At 38.9% G+C, this 26,066-nt stretch overlaps 2 protein-coding genes across 2 annotated transcripts in view; one reads left to right on the forward strand and one right to left on the reverse strand.

Moving 5' to 3' along the window:
• The window catches only part of LOC308089538 (uncharacterized protein), a 126,361-nt gene that overhangs the window by 60,554 nt on the left and 39,741 nt on the right, over window positions 1-26,066 (forward strand). Inside the window, exon 3 of the mRNA XM_080434328.1 lies at window positions 15,596-15,813. Coding sequence (XP_080290454.1) covers window positions 15,596-15,813 — 218 coding nt within the window. The remainder of the gene's footprint in view (window positions 1-15,595; window positions 15,814-26,066) is intronic.
• Window positions 1-26,066, reverse strand: part of LOC308089521 (H-2 class II histocompatibility antigen, E-S beta chain-like) — a 62,787-nt gene that overhangs the window by 11,362 nt on the left and 25,359 nt on the right. The window contains exons 2-3 of the mRNA XM_080434298.1: window positions 6,760-6,843; window positions 1,085-1,348 (exon numbers count right to left, since the gene is read on the reverse strand). Coding sequence (XP_080290424.1) covers window positions 1,085-1,348; window positions 6,760-6,826 — 331 coding nt within the window. The 5' untranslated portion in view covers window positions 6,827-6,843. The remainder of the gene's footprint in view (window positions 1-1,084; window positions 1,349-6,759; window positions 6,844-26,066) is intronic.

The following is a 26,066-nucleotide window of genomic DNA, read 5'->3' on the forward strand; positions in this document are numbered from 1 at the left end:
GTTGTATCATCTACATAGTTGTATCATCTACATAGTTGTATCATCTACATAGTTGTACCATCTACATAGTTGTATCATCTACATAGTTGTATCATCTACATAGTTGTATCATCTACATAGTTGTACCATCTACATAGTTGTATCATCTACATAGTTGTATCATCTACATAGTTGTACCATCTACATAGTTGTATCATCTACATAGTTGTATCATCTACATAGTTGTACCATCTATATAGTTGTATCATCTACATAGTTGTATCATCTACATAGTTGTATCATCTACATAGTTGTATCATCTACATAGTTGTACCATCTATATAGTTGTATCATCTACATAGTTGTATCATCTACATAGTTGTATCATCTACATAGTTGTACCATCTACATAGTTGTACCATCTACATAGTTGTATCATCTACATAGTTGTATCATCTACATAGTTGTATCATCTACATAGTTGTATCATCTACATAGTTGTATCATCTACACCTCACCTACAGCTCAGGCTGTACAGAGCAGATACTAATGCATAGATTTGTAAATTAAACATTAAAGCACCTTGAGCACATATTCATGTTTACTAAAAATACATATTATTTAGAAAATATGTCACCATAAAAAACATAAATGCTTAATATACATGTTTAACCCATTTAGCACAGCACTCAGTGCCGCGCTATGAGCTTGTAGATCTGCTATTTTTGAAAAATCATGAAAGTTTGCGCAAATCTTTGAATATATATATACTTTTAAAGCAAACATTTGTAACTCAAATATTTGCTTCTGGGGATTCTACAAATGTCTTCTAAATCCTAACATAAAAAAAAACAAAAAAAACATATGTTGCTATAATATCAGTGGTTCTCAAACCTTTTTCATGATTTCCCCCCCTAAAATAGCAGCTCTTGCGCGGCACTCGGTGCTGCGCTATGAGCTTGTAGATCTGCTATTTTTGAACAGCCAAAAAAATCTAAAATGACAGATATGTGTTCCTGGATTGAATGGGTTAAACATTTTCATTCATGTTAAATATATTCAACCGTTTTAGTTAATAACTATTGTGTTCATAGTATTCATGTACCTTTCACTGGTGGTTTCTTCAAGAGAGTGAGAAAGGCGTTCAGCTGGCCTTTGCAGTACTGCTGCCTATCCACAGCATATGCATAAGCTCCTCCTGGGAGGGTGATATGGATAGGATCTACAAACGGAGGCTGAGGCTCCACCATCTTCCCTTTGTTGTAGTCTGCGTAGAACATCACTTCACCATCCAGTCCCTGCATCCACTCTTTATATGAGTCTTTAACTGTGTCTGAACAGCCAAAGAGTTCAATGTTCTCATGGAACACTGGAAATAAAACAAAGATGACATTAAATACAAATAACAATCATCATCATCCTCATCATCTGCTTCATCATCATCATCATCATCATCATCATCATCATCATCATCATCATCATCATCATCATGTTAAACAGTCATGAAGTATCTTCCTGTCAAACATTTGATTCAACAGATTTAAATGTTTTTATAATATTATGAAACAGATTCATAATGATTTATTTCAGGATGTGAACATAACATTATATAATATAATGTAATATAATATACAGTGGTGGGAAAAGTACTCACATGTTTTACTTAAGTAAAAGTATCAATACTGCAATGTAGAAATACTAGCTGTTACAAGTATAAGTCCAGAATGTTTTATTTACTTGAGTAAAAGTACAAAAGTATTGGTGTCAAAATGTACTTAAAGTACCAAAAGTAGAAAGTACTCATTATACAGAATGTCCCATTTCACAAGTTTTCAAATGTATAAAAATCTTTTGAAAATAGCAGATCTACAAGCTCACAATGCGTCGCAATGCGACGTATTATGAGCTTGTAGATCTGCTCTGTTCTAATGGTCTAAATGTATATATGGATGAAGTGTATGTTTTGTAATCAAAATCTACAAAGTAACTAGTAACTAAAGCTTTCAAATAATTGTAGTGGAGTAAAAGTATAATATTTGCCTCTGAAATGTAGTGGAGTAGAAGTAAAAATAGTGAAAATTGTACTTAAGTACAGTACTTGAGTAAATTGTTGAACATATGGAAACGTATTAGAACGTAATTTATGCACAGCTCACTTTAGGATATAGGCTTTAAATAATTTTATCACTTGATTTGCCTAAAGAAAGAATATGATATTGACTGACAGGTTGAAATGACTGCTGAGCTGCACTGGAAGGCTTGCAGCAGGCAATAAGATTTGATAGATTTAATGCAAACGTGAATCATTTGATTTTCTCATTTATTTAACCTGATGTTATTAATGATTTAATGTACTCATGTATAATTGCTGATAATATGCAGTATAATTGCATTTACTGAATTATGCTCAGGTATAAGACACATCTTGGGGGAAATTTAACCCCCCAGTATGCCCATATATGGCCATGCTGAATGTCGGTGCAAGGTGCAAAGTAAGTGGTTTTTTTGTGTGTGTGTGTGGCTGTTGAAAAAGGCACAACTAGAAAAAGTGCTCCTCGGAGCACAGGTCTCCGCCAGGTCAGGTACGTTATTGTGGCCTCCTGGTGGCACTATAATAGGCCAATGTGAAAAGGGTGCCATTTATTCTTAGGTCGTTCACGGCAATCGGACACTGCATTCATGATTTGAGGCATTTTGTTTCAAAAATGTGTTTTGCTATATTAGACCTGCTGGTGGCGCTATAACAGGCCAATGTGAAAAAGGGTGGCATTTCTTCCTTGGCCTAGTGGGAATGTGTTTGTGAAATTTCACGGAAATTGTTCATGATTTGAGGCATTTTGTTCAAAACGGACCAATCCTGCAAATTTTGGAAGCAAACCTTAGCCAATGAGGATGGAATATGGAATATGTTGATCACATCACTATAGAGATACTGTGTACCGAATTGCATGACTATGGATAAAATCTGTAGGAGTAATGTAAACAAATGGGTTTTGCACAAATCGGCCTCCAGGTGGCGCTATAACAGGCCCATGTGAAAAATTTGAGGCAGAGGTTCTGAATTGGCATCCAGGGAGTGTGTGTGCACAGTTTCGCAGCGACCGGGCCAACGGTGCCAGAGATTAGCTGGTAACACACGGACAGAACGGACGGACACACACACACACGGACACACACACGGACGGACGGAGGGTAAAACATACTCTCTCGCCATGCCTTTCGGCCTGGCGGAGACAAAAAGCCACATACACACACACTGACTTCTAAGAATCACACCTACGTGCACACACATACACACACACTGACTTTCTTAACTTTCCAAGACTCACCAACGTGCACACCTACGTGCACACACATACACACACTCATGTCTGGGGAGCTTCCTTTAGACCGTACTACCGTATATAGGGGCTCACACCAGAGCATCACAGAGAGGCTGAGGGAGACTGAAGGCGTCTCCAGACCAAACAGACTACTTCAGACTACTTCAGACTGCAACAGACTGCAACAGACTGGTATTCGGTTGGCAAAAGTTGGCATTTAAGTCTGTCAGCCGACTGGCCATTCATGTGCTAATTTGACTTTTAGCCTGCCAGCGTTGCCAGGTCTGCTTATTATAAGCGAGTTTGGGCTTGTTTCCCTGCAAAGCCACTTGGACATAGGGATGTTCCCAGCGTTTTTTATTCACTGACGTGCAGTGGTGTAAAGTAACTAGTACATTTACTCAAGTACTGTACTTAAGTACAATTTTGAGGTACTTTTACTTTACTGGAGTATTTCCAATTGTCTATACTTGTACTCCACAACAATTATTTTAAATGTTTAGTTACTAGTTACCTTGCAGATATAAATCATTATGAAACATACATTAACCACTTTAGCCCTATTTTATAGATCTGCTATTTTGATCTGCTATTTGAAAATAGCAGATCTACAAGCTCACAACGTGTTGCGATGCACGCGTTCTGAGCTTGTAGATCTGCTATTTTCAAATTTTTTGTACTTTTACTTTTGGTACTTTAAGTACATTTTTATACCAATACTTCAGTACTTTTACTCAAGTAAATGTTGAATTCCGGACTTTTACTTGTAACAGACCCAGAGTACATCTATTGCATTCAAGCCTGGAATTTCGTCATTTTAGGGGCAAGGCCACTTGGCCTTTGGTGTTGTAATTTTTTGGAGGGCACAAAGGCCAAATGCCAGGGCAGGAAGGCCATCCAAAAAAATTATAAAGATTTTTAAGTAGTGTGAAATATAACCCATTTATTTCACAAAATAATGTGTTGGCAAATGACCAATATTTAGTTATATAGGTCTCAATATGTCACATTCAGCCCTGGACTTCACTGACTGAAGTAGGGGTCACATTAATCACATTAGATTCACAGAATGTATTTTACCCACAAGTTATTTTCATTCAAATGAAATGTGAATGAACTTGCACTAATAATGACTTTAGTTGATTTTTCACTCTTTAAAATATAGTATTTCTTAATTATTAATAATTACAGCTTGTAGATTGGCTATTTTCACGATTTAAAATTGTTTTTAAATAATAATAAAAAAGGAACACAAGATTTCCACCCGACAGCCATAATATATAGCCAAATGGTTCTGTATCAGTATATGAGTCCGTTTTTGCAGATTTCATTCTAATTGGCTACTATGCCTGAATATGAATTTCATGAGCCTGGGTAGGTCACCCTGGCTTGGCGGAGATATGCCCTGTAGCGCACACTCCGCACAGCAGCAGCAGGTGAAAGCAATTCACTTAAACGAGGGTTGTGTTGCACACCAAAAAACGGACTAAAACTGTCACATTCTAGCTGCTGAAATAAACTTCCCATTTAGATCATTGTTGACAAATGAACAGGGGACTGGTGTCTAAAAAAAAAACGTATTGACAGGAAAATCGCGCATTGATACTTTTACTCAAGTAAAACATTTGAGTACTTTTTCCACCACTGCTGACGTGTACACAAAATTTTTGAAAACTAATTTACACACCTGCTCCCAATAAATTACATCACCACAGCGCAAAAGTAGGTCAAATCAATCAATCTCTCTCTCTCTGGGAGCAACAACGAGAAACAGTGAATGTAGGTTTTCATAGACATGGTCGCTTGTTTCTCTCACATAATCTGGCAACACCGACAGCCCTCTGTTGTCACTGCCACTGCTCTACCAGTCGGCTAAAAAGCTGAACATGTTCGGTCGGCTCTGGGTCGGCCGAAAAGGTCCCGACGGACCCCCCGACGGACCCCTAACCGACTGGACGACGCTTCCCGACGCCAAGTCGGCCCAAAATCGGGCCGACTAGGATTGGTCTGGAGTTACCTTGAGGGAGACTGAGGGAGGCTGAGGGAGAATTAGGGATGAGCCTTTTGGACACAGAGAGGCTTTTGGACACAGGGGGCCCTTTGGGCCCTTTGGGCTCTTAGGTTTTTGGGGCTTCTTCTCCTGCACCTTATTCAGATGTTAAACAGTCATGGCTCCACATGGAGGAAGGTAAACAAAAAAATACTTAAATTAAAAAAGGGAAATTACTCTATTTTGAGATGAAACCTATTTGGTGTTTATTAATAATTATTATAACTATAAATAATAAATAATATTAATAATTGGTATTATACATTTTTGGAACTACCAAATTTAGACTGGCCTGTATTTCAGGCTGAATGAGATCTAAATGGAACCGCCTCCTTTTTAATCTAAATTCTAAATGAGTTTAGGACAAGCCTAAATTAAGGCATTTGTAACTCTGACCAGACAGACAGACATGAAAAATTTCATTTCTATTTGTATATAGTATTTGTATTTTGTATTGTTAAATACACATCTGTAATCCCACTATGAACTGAGCAAATAAAGGGAAGCTTTTAATCTTCCAAATAGCCTCATTTTCTGAGTTAGTGCTATAGAGATAAATAGACTAGGGTTTTCATTGCCACGCCCTTGGTGAGTATGGGAATTTCAAACTAACAGCTGATACATTACTGATATAATACACACCTCATTCAGGTAGAGATCTGTAGCTGATGCAATGACTTGTGAGACAATGACTTGTTTTGCAATGACTTTATGCTCTGATTATGTGCAGTGGTTTTGCATGATGGTATAAATGTAAATATGTTTTGCATGGTTTGGCTCGCTATCCCTGTGTGAAGTGGTAGGCATGAGCCTGCTAACGGGGTCGAGTTTGCTCTGAAATCACCATGGTGGGGAATATGTTGTTCCTCCATCGCCACGGGTAAAATGCAGTTTTTTATACGTTTTTATAATTGACGCTTCTGTGTATAACCTGTTCAAAAGGTCCCTGAGGTTCTGGGATCTCCTGTCTGTACTCACACCGCTCCCAACAAGGTTTTGTGTGTGTGTGTGTGTGTGTGTGTGTGTGTGTGTGTGTGTGTGTGTGTGTGTGTGTGTGTGTGTGCGTGCGTGTGCGCGTGTGTGTGTGCTATACCGCTTACTATGAATAAACTGTATGTATATTTGATATATCAATATAACAGTTATTCAGTATATAATCAACAGACATAATGTTTATTTATATTAATAACAATATAGATATCCATTTCATATATCAAAATATATATAGAATGTATTTATATAAATACAATATAAATATACACATATGTTTTAATAATATAAATATAACATTATAAATATCCATGTATTTTATATAAAAAGAGTACATCTAAGAATGCATATTTTATATAATAAGAGTAGATTTATAACAGTGTCTTTAATATAATAACATAAATATAATGTACTTACTTCCTGGGATCGCTTTGACATGAAGTACAGAGGAGAGGATGAGGAGGGTGGCTGTAATCTTCATCATCACTGATCAGAACTGAACTGAATTTAACAGATCAGAATAAACAGATGAGATAAACAGATGAGAATAAACAGAAAAGAATAAACAGAAGAGAATAAACATAAGAGACTTGAGTACAGGTATTTAGTTACTTTCCACCACTGCTTGTGAACATCTATAATCATGCACTTTATCTGACAACGCATCCTGTACTACTTGAAAGCAATACTGCACTTTATACACAACTCACTTTAGTATACACATGTGACCCACCACTAGCCTGGTAAACCCTCCCTCCGGAAATCTCATTTCCATTTGATTTCAGGAGTGAGTCTGGCCTGATCGCCCATTCTGCAATATTGGCTGTGTACACCAACGGACGAGCCTATCAGCGTCGTCACACATCGTTCAGTGATTGACAGCGGCAGTTGGCCAATCAGGTGGCGAGTTCGAGTGAGCCCGAATGGCACCGAGTGCAGCCTGAATGCAGCCGACAAAACACGAACGGCAGCCATCTTTTCTGTCCGCTATTTTCTCCGCTGTTTTTTTTACTTCAAAAAGCTCTCAAACTTCTATTTTGAGGCACGGAATTTACATAAGATATCGTTTGGATAGAATTTAGTTGTTTAACTTCATATATGTGGTCAATTAATCATGACAGAGCCTATTTAAAAATGAAAATTCCGAGAACCGGCCGGGGCGGGCAGTGACACACATGTATCCGAATAAGGCAACCTATTTTGGGCATGGCCGTCTCAAAAGTCCCGTTGCGTCACATAGCCTGGAGGTGGTAAAAATGAACTGCTGATTGGCTGAAGGGGAAAACCGATCATTGGCTGAAGGGGTTGTCAGTCAACGATATTACTAACCCCCAACTCCAGCCCACAGCCAATATTGCAGACTCACTCCTGAAATCAAATGGAAATGAGATTTCCGGAGGGAGGGTTTACCAGGCTAACCCACCACGACACAGAGCCTGTTATTGTTAATGTTTTCATTTTAGTTTTTTCATGTGATATGAAAGCAGGGAATCATAACTACACATTGACATGTTGTCATGTCATATGAAAGCAGGAATCATAACTACACATTGACATGTTGTCATGTCATATGAAAGCAGGAATCATAGCTACACATTGACATGTTGTCATGTCATATGAAAGCAGGGAATCATAGCTACACATTGACATGTTGTCATGTCATATGAAAGCAGGAATCATAGCTACACATTGACATGTTGTCATGTCATATGAAAGCAGGGAATCATAGCTACACATTGACATGTTGGTTGTACAGTTTGACCCACCAGTTTAGGAGATATGGCTTATAGAGTGATGTGTAACAGAGATACAGCGAGCTGAATAAACAGAACCTGAAAGGTTCACTTCTGTGATCTGTGACATTTTAACACCTATCCCAGAATGCATTGCTTGAAAGGTGGGGGTCTGAGAGGGCCCAGGTAGATGACTAGTACAGCCACCACAATGTGATGGATAAAAGTAGGTGTGGCCATTTTAATGGCCAGGAGTAATTTTATACTAAAAACTAAGGGTTGGAATGGATTCAGGACCCCTGAAAACCTATAATTAGACATCCCACAAGTTCATTTTGGCCAATTTGAATTGTTCCAGGTTTTTCCCCAGGCCCTCCGGGTACCCCAACTTTGATTGGCTCCCACAAAGTATCCCAAGGAAGTTGGGTTGGAACAAATTGAGAGGTGTTTGTAGACACCTTTATGAACATGTTTGTGAAGAAAGCTAGTGGTAAGCATTTATATTACAGATTGGTCAGACATTAGGCTAACTTTCCCTAACTAATTATCTAACCCAGTGCACAATACTACTAATAATAAAAATAACACATTTAGCTCCTACTAGTGATGTTAGGTAGAGTAAACCTGACTCTAGAACTACCAGAAGGGCCCTGATCATATGGGCTTAAATGACACAACACACTGTGTGTGTGTGTGTGTGTGTGTGTGTGTGTGTGTGTGTGTGTGTGTGTGTGTGTGTGTGTGTGTGTGTGTGTGTGTGTGTGTGTGTGTGTGTGTGTGTGTGTGTTCAGCGTCGCTGTTAAAATGCTGTTCATGTTCATTAAACATCAATCTAAGCCTCATTACATCTCACCGCTGACACCATCAAATGTCTTTAAAAACACACTGGTCATGTGATCAAAGTGTCACATGAGAAGGATGCGTGTGTGTGTGTGTGTGTGTGTGTGTGTGTGTGTGTGTGTGTGTGTGTGTGTGTGTGTGTGTGTGTGTGTGTGTGTGTGTGTGTGCGTGCGTGCGTGCGTGCGTGCGTGCGTGCGTGCGTGCGTGCGTGCGTGCGTGCGTGCGTGCGTGCGTGCGTGCGTGCGTGCGTGTATGAATAAACTGTATACTGTATATTTGATATATCAATACAACAGTACGTTATTCAGTATATAATCAACAGACATAATGTTTATTTATATTAATAACAATATAGATATATATTTCATTTATCAAAAGATACAGATAATGTATGTATAACAATATAACTATACTGTATGTTTTAATAATATAAATATACTCTAATATATTACAGATAAGAATAAACAGATGAGAATAAACAGATGAGAATAAACAGATCAGAATAAACAAATCAGAATAAACAGACCAGAATAAACAGATGTTTACCTCAAGAGAAGTTCTGGAGTCTGAAAGAGAATGAAGGAGGACTCGTTTTATAGTTTAGAAGAATCAGCCAATCAGATTAAAGATATGATGTTACATCATCTGTTTCCAGAAAGACGACAGTGTGGATTATTGCACACAATCATGTATATAGCTGCTGTTTATGAACCTTATGTCTCCTTGTGTACATACTGTACCTTATGCACCTTATATCTCCTCATATACACACTGTACCTTATGCACCTTATGTCTCCTTATGTACATACTGTACCTTATGCATCTTATGTCTAACCTCATGTACATACTGTATCTTATGCACCTTATGTCTCCTTATGTACATAATGTACCTTATGCACCGCACCTTATGTCTCCTCATGTACACACTGTACCTTATGCACCTTATGTCTCCTTATGTACATACTGTACCTTATGCATCTTATGTCTAACCTCATGTACATACTGTATCTTATGCACCTTATGTCTCCTTATGTACATAATGAACCTTATGCACCTTATGTCTCCTCATGTACACACTGTACCTTATGCACCTTATGTTTCCTCATGTACACACTGTATCTTATGCACCTTATGTCTCCTTATGTACATACTGTATCTTATGCACCTTATGTCTCCTTATGTACATACTGTATCTTATGCACCTTATGTCTCCTTATGTACATACTGTACCTTATGCACCTTATGTCTAACCTAATGCACATACTGTACCTTATATACCTTATGTCTAACCTCAAGTACATAATGTACCTTATGTCTCCTCATGTACATACTGTACCTTATGCACCTAATTTCTAACCCAGGGGTCATCAATATGTCCGTACACGGACAAATGTGTCCGTGTCAAATTCTTCATTTACACACCATTATAATGTTCTCTACTACGACACTATATATGACACATTAGGAGTCCTACTAGTGGTTCTCAAATGTTTTATTTGCAAGGACCCCCATAAATCTGAGAGTGTACAAATGGAACCAAATGGACCCGTAAATATCTGGTCACTTCAGAAGAGAAAACCCAAATAAAATGCTCTCCACTCCACTGGTCTACTCTGCACATATGTATTATTATGCAGGGTGACAAGGGGGTGTGGTCTCTGAAGACCATATTCACACGGCGGCCATTTTATTATTAAGTTAATGAAATGCCACCCCGTTTCTTCAATGCAAAATGACAAAATGGCCGCCATGTGAATATGCTCTATTATTTCTAATTCCATAGTGTAAAATAATACCAGTCAGAGTTCCATAGTGTTTGTGTCCACCCCCTCCCCTCCCCCCTTGTGACAAAATATTGCCCCCCCTTCTGACAGAGGCTAAAATCGTGTGTGTGTGTGTGTGTGTGTGTGTGTGTGTGTGTGTGTGTGTGTGTGTGTGTGTGTGTGTGTGTGTGTGTGTGTGTGTGTGTGTGTGTGTGTGTGTGTGTGTGTGTGTGTGTGTGTGTGTGTGTGTGTGTGTGTGTTCAGCGTTGCTGGTAAAATGCTTTTCATGTTCATTAAACCTCAATCTAAGCCTCATTACATCTCACTGCTGAAACCATCAAATGTCTTTAAAAACACACTGGTCATGTGATCAAAGTGTCACATGAGAGGTGTGTGTGTGTGTGTGTGTGTGTGTGTGTGTGTGTGTGTGTGTGTGTGTGTGTGTGTGTGTGTGTGTCACACAGGTCATTTGTTTGTATTGTGCAGTGTTCATATTTGGTTTTATATAATAACAGTATATATAAATGTATATATTATATAATAACATAAATATAATGTACTTACTTCCTGGGATCGCTTTGACATGAAGTACAGAGGAGAGGATGATGAGGGTGGCTGTAATCTTCATCAACAATGATCAAAACTAAACCGAATTTAATAGATCAGAATAAACAGATCAGAATAAACAGATCAGAATAAACAGATCAGAATAAACACATCAGAATAAACATATCAGAATAAACACATGTTTACCTCAAGAGAAGTTCTGGAGTCTGAAAGAGAATGAAGGAGGACTCGTTTTATAGTTTAGAAGAATCAGCCAATCAGATTAAAGATATGATGTTGCATCATCTGTTTCCAGAAAGACAACAGTCTGGATTATTGCACATAATCATGTATATAGCTGCTGCTTATGCATCTTATGTCTCCTTATGTACATACTGTACCTTATGCACCTCATGTCTCCTCATGTACATACTGTCCCTTATGCACCTTATGTTTAACCTAATGCACATAGGCTACTGTACCTTATGCACCTTATATCTAACCTCATGTACATACTTTACCTTATGCACCTTATATCTAACCTCATATACATACTGTACCTTATGCACTTTATGTTTAACCTAATGCACATACTGTACCTTATGCACCTTATGTCTCCTCATGTACATACTGTACCTTATGCACCTTGTGTCTATACAGTACCAGATAGATAAGCTATGTGTAAATACTTTATGTAAATATCTACAGACAGACAGACAGAAATATATATATTGAAAACTTTGGTTACTAGTTACTATAAAGTATTACATTTTAAAACATACATTAAAGGTGTGAAGAGTGTTTGTTCAGTAAAAGGAGTCTCCATGTCTCTCCAGCTCTTTAAAAAACTGAAAATAAATGTTCAGTGCTCTCTCCTGATTGGCTTAAATGTTGTCACCTACCTGAAAATGTACTATATTGTGTTTACTAAAGAGCTGTAGACCCATGTGACCCAACAAACACTCTGTATACGATTACTATCACAATAGACTACTTTAACCTTTTAACCAAAAAAACAACAAAAATATATCACTTACTTACCTTTAACCACTTTAGCCCTATATAGGCTATTTGAAAATAGCAGATCTACAAGCTCACAACGGGTCGCATCGCGACGCATTGTGAGCTTGTAGATCTGCTATTTTCAAAAAAATTAATGCTTTTACTTTTGATACTTTAAGTATATTTTGATGCCAATACTTTTTGTACTTTTACTCAAGTAACATTTTGAACACAGGCCTTTTACGTGTAACAGAGTATTTTTATATTGTGGTATTGCTACTTTTACTTCAGTAAAATATCTGAGTACTTCAATCCACCACTGGACAGTATTGATACTTTTATTTAAGTAAAACTAATGCGAGTACTTTTTCCACCATGCGGCTCTCTCTCACATACGTTGCGTCATCACATACGTCATGACGTCAGCACGTACGTTTACGCTCTGCGTCATTCAAGATGGCGGCTCCTCCTCCTCCTCTTCCTCCTCCTCCTCCTCCTCCTCCTCCTCGCACCTCCTGCTGTTCTCCTCCTCTGGGAGTCAAAGGTAAACAAACATGACAACAAGCAGTGTAGCCATGGGTCACGTGACGCTTGTCTGTCGCGAGCGTCATGGCAGAATTTCAACCTGGTGTTTGCACTTTCTCCATTAACAGTCCGTACATCTACATAAACGTTCATATTTTTAATATAAAGTGTTTACCTCATGGCCATGGATGTTACAACTATGTACGGGTCCTTATAAGTACCCGTATCTTCAGTATTGTTCAATAAAAAGCATTTTAATCCGATTGGTGGCCATTTTCTCATCGAGTTATAATGTATCAGAGTGCAGTACACCTCCCAACCGATAGGTGCGCGTAGTTGAAAGCACATCAAGAAAATGGCCACCAATCCGATTAAAATGCTTTTTCTTAAACAATACGTAAGATACGGGTACTTCTGAGGACCTGTACATAATGTTAACATCCGTGGCCATGAGGTCAGCACTTTATATTGTAAATGTGAACGTTTATGTATTATGTGTTTATGTAGGTGATTTAGTGAGAGAAATAAGCAACCAGGACTATGAAAATAAGCTAAATCTAGTTTATAGGCCACATGAGACATTTAAACCTACATTTTTCAAAACAAATGTTGAAATAAAATGTGTAATATTTGAAACATTGTAACAACACAAATGTAGTATATGGGGCTCCCTGGCACTAAACATGTTCAGATGGGGCAAGTACCTTTGAGTAGGAAGCAACTGTCTTTAGTTGCTATAAACAACACAAGATGTCTGGAATTTAAATATATTGTTATACATATTGTATAGCTATTGAGATATTTGGCATACATATTGAGATATGTGCATCGCACAGCCCCAGAATAATGTAAAATAAAAACACAAGTGTTAAAATTAATTATTTTCTGTTTTACAATGGTGGCATACAAACATGGAGAAAATAGTGGATGTACAAGCCCTATTTTTGCTATTTATTTATTCAAAATGTATTTATTAAGAATGTTTTTCCTGCTCTAGTAAAAGAAGCATCTTCATCTGTGTGCATCTGAGGAGCTCTGAGGAGGAGGAGGATGATGATGAGGATGATGAAGGGGCGCTCAGACTCCACTCCAGTGGGTTGTTCCTCAGACATCAACGGATCTCCAACCGGAGCCGTGGCACCGCCCACCTGGTGGCCACGCCCTTACCTTCACCTTCATCTCTGGAGATGTCTGGAGGTACAGTGTGTTATTGTTATTATATTGTTGTTGTTATTGTTGTTGTTGATGTTTTTAGGACGAATACAAGAACGCTCGCTCCCAAAACACGCTCGCCCCCGGGTCAAATCCAGTGACCTCAGAACGGTCACCACCAAGTATTTCTAAACGTATTTGAAAACTTTAGTTACTATTTACTTTGCAGAAATACATTATTATATTATAAAACATGCATTAACTACTTCAGCCCTATTTTATACTGTACCTAGGTTATTTGAAAATAGATCTACAAGCTGACATTGCGTCGCATCTCAAGTAAAACGTCTAAACCTAACGTTATTCCTAAACGTAACCTCAGTAAAACTATGTCTAAACCTAACCTTATTCCTAACCTTAACCTCAGTAAAACTATGTCTAAACCTAACCTTATTCCTAAACGTGACCTGAGTAAAACTATGTCTAAACCTAACCTTATTCCTAACCTTAACCTCAGTAAAAATATGTCTAAACCCAATCTTATTCCTAAATGTAACCTCAGTAAAACGATGTCTAACTCTAAACCTAATCTTATTCCTAAATGTAACCTCAGTAAAACTATGTCTAAACCTAACCTTATACTTAACCTCAGTAAAACTATGTCTAAACCTAACCTTATTCCTAAACGTAACCTCAGTAAAACTATGTCTAAACCTAACCTTATTCCTAAACTTAACCTTAGTAAACAATGTCTAAACCTAACCTTATTCCTAACCTTAACCTCAGTAAAACTATGTCTAAACCTAACCTTATTCCTAACCTTAACCTCGGTCAAACTATGTCTAAACCTAACCTTATTCCTAAACGTAACCTCAGTAAAACTATGTCTAAACCTAACCTTATTCCTAAACTTAACCTTAGTAAACAATGTCTAAACCTAACCTTATTCCTAACCTTAACCTCAGTAAAACTACGTCTAAACCTAACCTTATTCCTAACCTTAACCTCAGTAAAACTATGTCTAAACCTAACCTTATTCCTAACCTTAACCTCAGTAAAACTACGTCTAAACCTAACCTTATTCCTAAACGTAACCTCAGTAAAACTATGTCTAAACCTAACCTTATTAACTCATTGACTGCCAGAGTTTAAACTATATCTGTCTATATCTGCCCTTTCCAGTGATTCCATAAGTACACATATCAGTGCCATGCTTATGTTTGAAGTCAAACTGGTTATTGATAGACAGGATGTACTTCTCAAGTCTACTCAGTATAATTGTCTCCATAACTTTGGACAAAACGCTGTCTAAGGCTAAGGAGCTGTTTATCTTACCCACTTTGTCTTTAATGACCGGCACTAACACAACAGAGAGCATAGAATCAGGTAAAAACCCTTGAACAAAGAAACTTGTACAGCTTGACACAGTTTCTTACTGGCAAATTTAAGATGTTCAGCTGTTATATTGTCCAGACCACAGGCCTTATTATCACCAAGCTTCAGAATAGCTTCATGGATCTCACCAGGAGTGACAAATCACATCATTGAAATCCAAATGATTCACTACAAACAGGTTACTTTTCACACAGTTAAACAGCTCAAAATAGTGATTCTGCCATAACTGCGAGATTGCATCAGAACCACTCACACACATGTCTGTCTGCCTGTCTGTCTGTCTGTCTGTCTCTCCAGTGGTCTCTCTCCATAAGGTGGTCTTAGGAGCAGGCAGCAGACACACTCTGCGCTGGGCGACCAGCGAGCGTTTCTCCAGGCTCCTGCAGCTCCTCCTCTCCTCCTCCTGGGTTCTGGCCAGAGAAGGAGACCCTCTGCTCCTTCCCTGTACTACTCCTCCTCCTCCTCCTCCTCCTCCTCCTCCTCCTCACAACCTCCTGGGAGAAGACTCCACTCAGGTGAGAATATCATTTCTTTTAGAGACCGACCGATATGGATTTGTGTGAGCGATACCAATAACCCACTAGAGAGAGGTCAATCACTGATAACTATATGCAGACGATATAGTGAATGTTTGAGCTGGAATGAAGTGTTGATTTTGACAGGAAATGTTGATTTAGTTTTAGTCATTTAGTCTTTTGAATAAAATTCCATTTAGCTTTAGTCATATTTTAGTCTCTGAAATGTTTTAGTTTTAGTTTAGTTTTAGTCGACTAAATATCATAAGATTATAGTCGACTAAATCTACAGTTGATTTTATCGACTAAAATGTATTTTGGCGGTGCCTTGATGGCGTCTTAATGGCTGATTTTACACTAGGTTGCATGCTGAAAATAGCAGATCTACAAGCTCACAACGCGTCGTTGTGAGCTTGTAGATCGGCTATTTTCAGAGGGCAACACCCGAGCGCAACCAAACATAAAATGACTTGTCTTTTAGTTCTACTGGATCTCTTCTCCACTAGATCCCTCCCTAATATTTTAGTCTAGTTTTCTTTTGTTGACTAAATTGTCAATATATTTAGTCTTAGTTTTAGTCATCATAGCATAGTTTTTATGTAGTTTTTATGTAGTTTTTATTTAGTTTTCGTCAGTGTAAAAATGAACAACATTTGTGTTGTTATCCTGTGTTCTGGTGAATTTTGGGAGTTTGATACCAAATCCAGAAGAAAACCAGAAGAATGACGATCCAGAAGAGTGTCAGGAGACGTGGTCAAAAACCAGGAGACTCATGCGGGATCCAGGAGTGTTGGCAGCCCTGCTTATAGTTAGTTAATTAAATTCAGAGGAGTCCATTTGGTTACATTTTGGTTACTCTTCTTTGGAGTTACACCAAAACTGACAGTGAACCTCATGATGTCACTGTCTGGCCACGCCCACCACCAATATGCCTCCGCTATGATCACATTTAAAGTTTAAAGCTCTAGTTATGAAGGAGATACAGGAGTCAGTGTGAAAAAACATCAAATATAATGAGACTTGATCAAACGCTTTGAAGACATTGTGTGTTTTTAATGTTAAATGATCAAATGTCTCCAGACGGACAGATACAGATATGTCCATGTATGGGCATAAAAGGGTCACAGACAGACAGGTACAATGGATATACTCAGCGACAACGAGTGCAACGGCTATTGCATAAAGGTGGGGCATGCATTTCCAACTTGTTCCCAGTCTAGTTTGTTAATTGTGCTTAATCTCCAGTATACCAGTGCAGTTACTGGTTCCTCCACAGAATAAACAGTAAAGAAAAACAAATTAACATTACTTTGATTAGAAGACAACCTTTTAGGCTCAAATCTATCATTTTTAGTTGCTGGTTCATCTTTGTTTACCTGGTGTTTGGTGTTGGTTGAACCGGGGGACCTGGAGAGACAGATGATAAAATAAATGAGTTTGAGTGTTGTTACAGAGTGCATGGATCCTCTCTAGCAGTGCAACCGGTTGGTTTATCTGTTGACATACAGGAGTCGATGTCCTGTGATTCTCCTGTTTGCTGCTGTTTATTTGACGTTCACAGGGTGGGGATGAGCACCTGTATGATTTTATCAGAACACATATACTAATAAAAATCACACCCTGTGTGAAGTGGGCGGTGTCTTGCTAGCTAATCACAATACTGAATGGAGTCAACCAATCATGTACAAAAAATAAATACATTTATTGAAACACTCTTTATGATGGACGAAACCATAACTTGAAAAAAACAAATTCATGTTTTTTTTTCAAGTTATGGTTTCTTATATAGGGCTGTGCACATGTGTCATGTGACACTGGCCAATCACAGTCCTGAATAGACTGTGATTGGCCAATCACGGTGCATTGTACAAATTGTACAAATAAAAATTGTACCAAATTGTACAAATATACAAACCTCACTTATAGGGGCGGTTTCACCGCCCAAAAAGGTTTGCAGAATGCATGCATGTAAGACAGGTGGCACAGTGGTGACCACAGTGTTTCACAGTGCATGTAAGACAGGTGGCACAGTGGTGACCACAGTGTTTCACAGTGCATGCAGCATGTAAGACAGGTGGCACAGTGGTGACCACAGTGTTTCACATGTAAGACAGGTGGCACAGTGGTGACCACAGTGTTTCACAGTGCATGTAAGACAGGTGGCACAGTGGTGACCACAGTGTTTCACAGTGCATGTAAGACAGGTGGCACAGTGGTGACCACAGTGTTTCACAGTGCATGCAGCCTTGTCAATGGTTTGTACAAACACAATTGGCTCGTGTTGGAGGGAGGGAAGCCGGGCGGGGAGGGTGATAATTGTCACAACACATACTTCTATGGGTTTGGGGGCGGAAACGGTCAGCAGGGAGTGTTGGGGCGGGAGGAGTAGGAACAAGGCTCTACGTCCTCCCGTTGGGGGCTCCTCAATGGCAATGACAACACGCAAATGTGTGTGGGGAGGTATTAATTGGCATAACAACTATGGGTGCGTTCAAAAATGACGCACCGGAGCACACTCGCCTATTAGTTTGTATTGGCCAGGGCACTCAGTGCTGTATTTTCGAACGCACCCTAAGTTGGGGTGAAAAGGGGGTAAAAAGATGACAACCAATGGTTTGTTGTAAACAAACAGGTTGGTTGTCATAGTGATTTGGTCACACGTTGACCTTCAACACCATTTAGGACACTGGTTCTCAACATTGGGTCCACCGAGGGGCCAAATGGACCCTTACTGGTCTGTAACTCTGAGAGTTAAATTAAACTACAGATTTTTTTTTATTTTGTACAAATATTTGGCAATGACTTAAAGTACCAACATAAACACAATCACTGCCAGGTATTAATTAATTAATTAATCCAAAACTGCCAGTGTTTTTACCTTATTTTCACGATCCACAGAGCACCACGGAAGCCACGTTGTGGACACGGATGTAAACAAAAGCTGTCTTGGGGGGGGGGGGGGGGGGGTCTCGTCTATCCACCGGAACATTTGGGGGGGGGTCTCGTCTATCCACCGTTTTTTTTTTTTTTTTAACGGCGATCGTCCATTCTGTTGTATGGCCGTTGAATATGGCTTGTTTTCTCCCAAAAAATAAGTATATGTTTTTCTACATTTCATAACATAGGAGTGGACGGAAGTGAATCATTTTGGGATGACGTCACATCCTTCCATTCCTGCTCTAGTCAGTCAAGGGATCATTCATAGGTTGCGGAAGAACGCCCTCTAGCGTAATGTCTAATTACAAATGTTTACTAATTGACTATTTAAATTTGTTTAACTAGATGTAGATCTAGTTTTGAAATTACGTAGATCTACGTCAATGGCAGTGAATGTGTTAAAAGTACTCATTGTGCATTGTTTTCTAAATTTTAAATAGCTGAGATAGAGAGATACATAGATAGATAGATAAAATAAGAGACTGTATTACTGTCATTGTTTGTTACCTGAACATGTTATCTCCCGTAAGTCGTTTGCTTGACCAGACTGATATGGGTCCTTAAACACTCGAATACAGGCCTTCGCTGAAGACTCATCTCCTTTACAGGTAGATATGGTGTGCCATACAGCATGGCGTTTAGAACCATGTCTCCGGTTTGTGGAAAGAGCGTGGCCACAGCCCAGCTGTCTACACGCTACATGTGAAGCCTTCATGTCCCAGTCTCTATACTGATCAAACGTTGGTTTCCACTCTCTCCACAGTTCCATCTCCAGTACACCAGCACAGTTACTGGTTCCCCCCACCAACCTGAGCTCTATACAGAGACAACAGAATAAACAGTAAAGAAAAAAGAAGAATAAGTAATATCACTTTGATTAGAAGAAAACTTTTTAGGCTACAATCAATGATGTTCAGTTGTTGGTTCAAATATGTTTATATGCTGTGTGGTGTGTTGGTTGAACCTGGAGAGTTGTATTATATTTTAAAAAATATATATATATATTTATGTTACATAAATATTAATTTTTTAAAATATCTATATAAAAAAACATTAGTTTGAGTGTACAGTGAACAGAGCACATGGATCATCTCTAGCAGTGCAACACGTTAGTTTATATGGATTACAATGTGTCACACACACACACACACACGCACGCACGCACGCACACACACACCATACTAATCCATACAAATCTAAAGTGTAGCTGATATTTTACCTGAGCAGGTGAGTCCAACAGCCTTGTCATGTGAGCAGAGGTTTCTAGTCGAGTTTGAGGTTCTACAGTCCAGGAGAACAGACTCGTTGCCTTCACACTGGAACTCTTTGGTCCACATTGGAACATTCACTTCTCCATGGAGCCCCTCCAGGGGGATTGCATGACTTCCACAGCCAAGCTGCCTGCAGACCACCTCAGCATCCTGCTTGTCAAAGTCACCTTCACACACTGAGACCCACGACTGATTAGACTTCACCTCCACTCTGCCTGAACACGAACAAGGCCCATTCACCAACCTCACAGACCCTGAAAAGAGAGCGAGAGAGAGAGAGAGAGAGAGAGAGAGAGAGAGAGAGAGTTTTCTTTTCTATACAATGATGGTATATTTTTCAACCTACAGTAGCCTTTAAAAAAATGTAAGTAAAACATTTATTAAATGAAGTGATTAAATGAACATGAAAATGTGCACATCAATGTACCTCACTTTAGTTCATAAATGTGGTCACATTTACACCATCCACACACTCATCCACTCAACATCCACTTCCTTCCACTGTTGCGGGACCGGACAACATCAACTCCCGGTTGTAGAGGATGTTTGCTGAGCAGCTAAAAACTAAGCTTCAGACCTACCAAAACCAACTGATAACTGATACGACAACTTCTCTGCCTTAAGCCCATGACCCACCTCATTCCAACACACTTTGCTAGTTTGGAATGGCTCAGGGTAGAAGTCAGGGATAAGAAAATATGACTGTGATTTGTATTCCAGATAGTCAAAGAGACAGTGCCATCAATACCCTCGTACCTGATTAACAATTTCTCCAAAGTGAGTGACACCCACAGCCACAACACCAGAGGGAGCGACCATGATCTGGTAAAACCCACATTTAGGACAAACATGGGAAAGTTCTCATTCTACTGCTCTGCCACCACAATGTGGAATGCCCTGACACCATCCATTAAAGGATGTAAACACTGGTCTCTTTCAAGATTGGCCCGAAAAAAACATCTATCAGGATGTAATCTTCCATCTCTTTTGTACATTTAGTGTTTGTATTTGTAGATGACGTATTATTGTGTTAATTTTCGTATGCCATGTTGATGAATTGAATACATAGGACCACAATGGAAACAAGTCCCCAGGACTGTTTTGTGTTATAATTTTAGCTTTAATGTCTTACTGTACCACGTGCCGTTTACATTTCTGACTAATAAAGTATTCAATCAATAAAAAACAAAACAAAGAACAACCTCTCCCTGAAGACGGAGGGAGACTGAGGCCCAACTGTGGAAGTCTTCCTGCTTGGTTCTGGTGGCCAAATAAAACCTCCCCTCAGTCCCCAACGACTCCAGGACAGTTGCTCTGACATTACAGGTCATGAAGACCTTTGAGCGGCTGGTATTGTGTCATCTGAGACCGCTGATGAGTGACCACCTCGACCCACTTCAGTTCACGTAAGAGGCGGACATTGGGGTTGAGGATGGCATGATCTACATGCTAAACAGGGCCTTCACACACCTTGACACCCAGGGCAACACTGTGAGAATTATGTTTGTTTTTGTCTTCTCTAATGCCTTTAACACCATCCAGCCAAAACTGCTTAAGGAGAAACTGTCTGTCTGTCTGTCTGTCTGTCTGTCTGTCTGTCTGTCTGTCTGTCTGTCTGTCTGTCTGTCTACAGATAGATAGATAGATAGATAGATAGATAGATAGATAGAGGGAGGGAGGGAGGGAGGGAGGGATGGATGGATGGATAGATAGATGCAATAAGAGACTGTATAGATTCCTGTCATTGTTGAAGTTATCAAGTTACCTGAACAGATCACCTCCACAAATGTGTCCACGTCATGTGTCCATCTCCCACGAACAACAATGGTTTGTGTTGAAACAGCAGTGCCACAGTCCAGCCGTCGACACACTTCATGTGCTGTCCTCAGCTTAAAGTAACGGCCCTTATCCCGTACTGTAACCCACTCTCCGTCGTCTTCCTTCTCCAGTGTACCACTACAGTGACTGGCTCCTCCCACCAACCTGATATCTGTAGTATAGACATGAGCATTTTGTTGAGTAGAGATTGACTTTTCTGCAGATTTAAACCACACTTTGGTGATAAGACACTTCATTGTTTTTTACCTGAACAGATCAACTGTATACCCGGACCTTCTCTCTTGAACCATATCCCAGAGGCAGCAGAACCACAGCCCAGCTGTCTACACAGATTGTTTTCCTTCATCACATTCCATCTGTGATCATCGCGATACACACTTCTCCACCCTCCATTGCGTCTCTCATGCAGCATACCAACACATTTACCGTCTCCTTCCAACATCCTGAAATCTGAACAGAAAATACAAAATAAAATGTAAAAAATATAAATATAAAGTTAAAGGGATATTTCACTTTCAAATAAAATAAACATTAAATTTTTTTTTTTAAAACAAATGAAAGAAGTTATGGCAAAATCACGGCCCCCTCACACATTAGTAGGACACTCTAATGCGTGAGGGGGCCGTGATTTTTCCATTACTTTTTTCATTTATTTTTAATATATTTTTTAAATGTTTATTTTATTTGAAAGTGGAGTATCCCTTTAATATATATTAATGGCGCTCAGGTAGCACAGTGGTAACCCACCACCGCAGAGTCTGGGGGTTCGAATCCACAGCAGTGCATCCAGTCGAGCGTTTGTCGAGCGTCTAAACGAACACAATTGGCCCGTTTTCAGGGGAGGGAATCCAGGCAGGGAGGGTGATATTTGTCAATGCACATACTCGTACACGGCTCCCTAAAGTGTGGTTGATATTTTACCTGAGCAGGTGAGTTCAACAGCCTTGTCAGGTGAGCAGGTGTTTCTAGTCGAGTTTGAGGCTCTACAGTCCAGGAGAACAGACTCGTTGCCTTCACACTGGAACTCTTTGGTCCACATTGGAACATTCACTTCTCCATAGAGCGCCCCCTGGAGGACTGGAGAGCTAGTTCCGCAGCCAAGCTGCCTACAGACCACCTCTGCAACCTGCTGGTCAAAGTCACCTTCACACACTGAGACCCACGACTGATTAGACTTCACCTCCACTCTGCCTGAACACTCATTAGACCCACTCATCAGCCTCACAGACTCTGAAGAGAGAAAGAGAGAGAGAGAGAGAGAGAGAGAGAGAGAGAGAGAGAGAGAGAGAGAGAGAGAGAGAGAGAGCGAGAGAGTGAGAGAGAGAGAGTGAGATTTCAAAATCATTTGTATGTACATTTTCAATACAATGATGCTACGGTCAACCCTCGGGTGCAGATTGTGTGTGCCGAGCAACTAGTTGCCCAGTTGCCCTAGACAAGTCTTCTAGCTTGCCAAAAGAAATGACCGTCCACAGTTTTTGGGCGGTGAAACCGCCCCTATATGTGAGGTTTGGATATTTGCACACCAAATCCTGCGCTGTGATTGGCTACAAATGTACCCCCCTAACCCTGCACCGTGATTGGCCAATCACAGTCTATTCAGGAGTGTGATTGGCTAGGGAAACATGACACATGTGCATAGCCCTATAAATAGGACCATTTAAAAGAAAAACACAAATGTGTTTTTTTTAAGTTATGGTTTCTTCCATCACTTCTTCCATCACTTCTTCCATCACTGTGATGACCACTGTGACCACACCGCCCACTTCACACTGGGTGTGATTTTTTCTGTAAATGTACTTTTACTGCTCCTCCTAATATTGATTATTACTTGTATAGTATTGTTATTGTGGCGGTCCGCCCCCTGATTTTATTTTCACGTCACTTCATTCACCATTTTCACACCCCATTCACAAATCCTGTCAGCCAATCACATTCCTTCAGTCTCTGCACGTTATCCACCCCGCTCCCTTTGAAGTTCACTCCCGGAAATCACCCCGCTGTTCTTGTCACTGTTGTTTTTTTAGCCAGCGTCTCACGACAGAAGAGGATGCGTCCGTCTGTCTTTGTTTATGTATATTTATATAGTGGATCTAGCGTCCGTGCCAGCCCCGCGTGTACAAGTCAGCGTTGGAGTGGTTTTGGAGTGGGTTTATTTTTTTATTTTGTGATTTGATCTGTTTTCTAAACAGGATTTATTTTGGGATTTCCTTTGAGTAACGAGCTATTTAAAGGGCAAGACCACTTTGGTAGAGGTTTGGGTTGTGTAGTTACTTCGCCATGATGTAACTCCAAAGGTGGTCAAGAAATAAAAAATAATTACTGCAATGATTAGAAATTGATAATTCAAAATATGCTCCCCATTGACTTACATTGTACAGTAAAACAGCTCTCAAAGTCGCTCTTTTAGCATGTAAACGAATGTAAACAAAGTCGATTCAGACAATATACAGTAGAACATCACCAAACCCAGTACTGTTTTTTTTATTATAAAAATGTTAACTTACTGTTGATTTAGCTATTTTTATTAAAAAGAAAACCTGGACTGGATCAGCGGATCCGGATCCGGAACTTCAAATAGTAAAATCATCAGGAAGTTGACATTTCTATTACAAAAATAAACAGTACTGGGTTTGGTGATGTTCTATATTGTCTGAATCAGCTTAGTTTGTGTTTGTTTATGGGCTAAAAGAGTGACTTTGAGAGCTGTTTCAGTGTACAATGTAAGTCAAAGGGGAGCATATTTTGAATTATCGATTTCTAATTAATGGAGCAATTATTTTTCATTTCTTGTCCACCTTTGGAGTTACATCATGGCAAGGTAACTACACAAACCAAACCTCTACCAAAGTGGTCTTGCCCTTTAACTGTGGATTTTTTTCGTTTTGAACTAAACTATGAATTGATGCATTATTAAAATCCTAAAAAGGTATTTTTGGTCTAAATGAGGACTGCATGTTTTTTTTTCTTAATTTGAACTGTTTGCACTGGTCAGCAATATATACTGAAACAAATTACTATGTATTGAACTTGAGTCTATTCCTTATTGTGTTACCCTTTTAGCATTATTGTATAACTGTACCTCTGTACTAGGGCTGAACGATTTTGGGAAAAAATCTAATTGCGATTTTTCTGACTGATATTGCGATTGCGATTTGATTGCGATTTTTAAAATTTTCTTAAAAAAAAAAAAAATCTTTAACATTTTTTTAAGTCAAGCTTCAGTTTAGTATTCACTGTGTACGTTTAAAAAGTAATTGGAAGTAATGGAACATTACCAAATGGCATACCATTTATTTACTGTTCTAGATCCTAATAAATAAGGATGAGAAGTAAAAGATATGAATTGCTTCATTGCTTCCAACATGTATCTTCCAAGTACTTTATTTCCCATGTATATATTTAAACATTTAGCTGGAATAGAAATAGCTTATTTTTGTAAATAACCCAACATTGAACTTGTTAAGTTATTAACTTATGGCTCAAGAAGAGAAGCTTTTTCTGAAATGAAGTTCAATAAATACAAATAAAATTAAACAAATAATTACCTTTTTTGTGTTAACAATTCACAGCAGTGAAATAAGTAGGTATTTCACTTATGGCTAAAGAAGCATATTTACTGATATCCAGTATTTAGCTTATGTAGATTAACATTCAACTAAAATGTAACACTTTTTTGTCTCACAAGGCAAAGTCCTCTCCTACTGTACATTGTATTACTACTACTACTTGGAAGTGAAAAACTCGAATACATAACGCAGTGGTGGAAAGTAACTAAGTACATTTACTTAAGTACTGTATTTGTACTTTACTTGAGTATTTCTAATTTCCAATACTTTAACTTCTACTCCACTACATCTCAGAGGCAAATATTGTACTTTTACTCCACTACAATTATTTGAAAACTTTAGTGACTATTTACTTTTCAGATATAAATTATAATATTGTAAAACCTACATTAACCACTTTTACTTTTGGTACTTTAAGTACATTTTGATACCAATACTTTTGTACTTTTATTCAAGTACATTTTCAATTTTTACTTGTAACAGAGTACTTCTACATTGCAGTATTGATACTTTTACTTAAGTACAACATTTGAGTACTTTTTCCACCACTGTACATAACATAAGTGACAAAGATTCAGTTCATAGTCGCTTCTTTTGGGCTTGTTTTCATAGACAGGGTTGCTTGCTTATTTCTCTC

The sequence above is a fragment of the Gymnoscopelus braueri genome, assembly GCF_963280865.1.
Source record: "Gymnoscopelus braueri genome assembly, chromosome: 7".
In the NCBI taxonomy this organism is placed as follows: Eukaryota; Metazoa; Chordata; class Actinopteri; order Myctophiformes; family Myctophidae; genus Gymnoscopelus; species Gymnoscopelus braueri.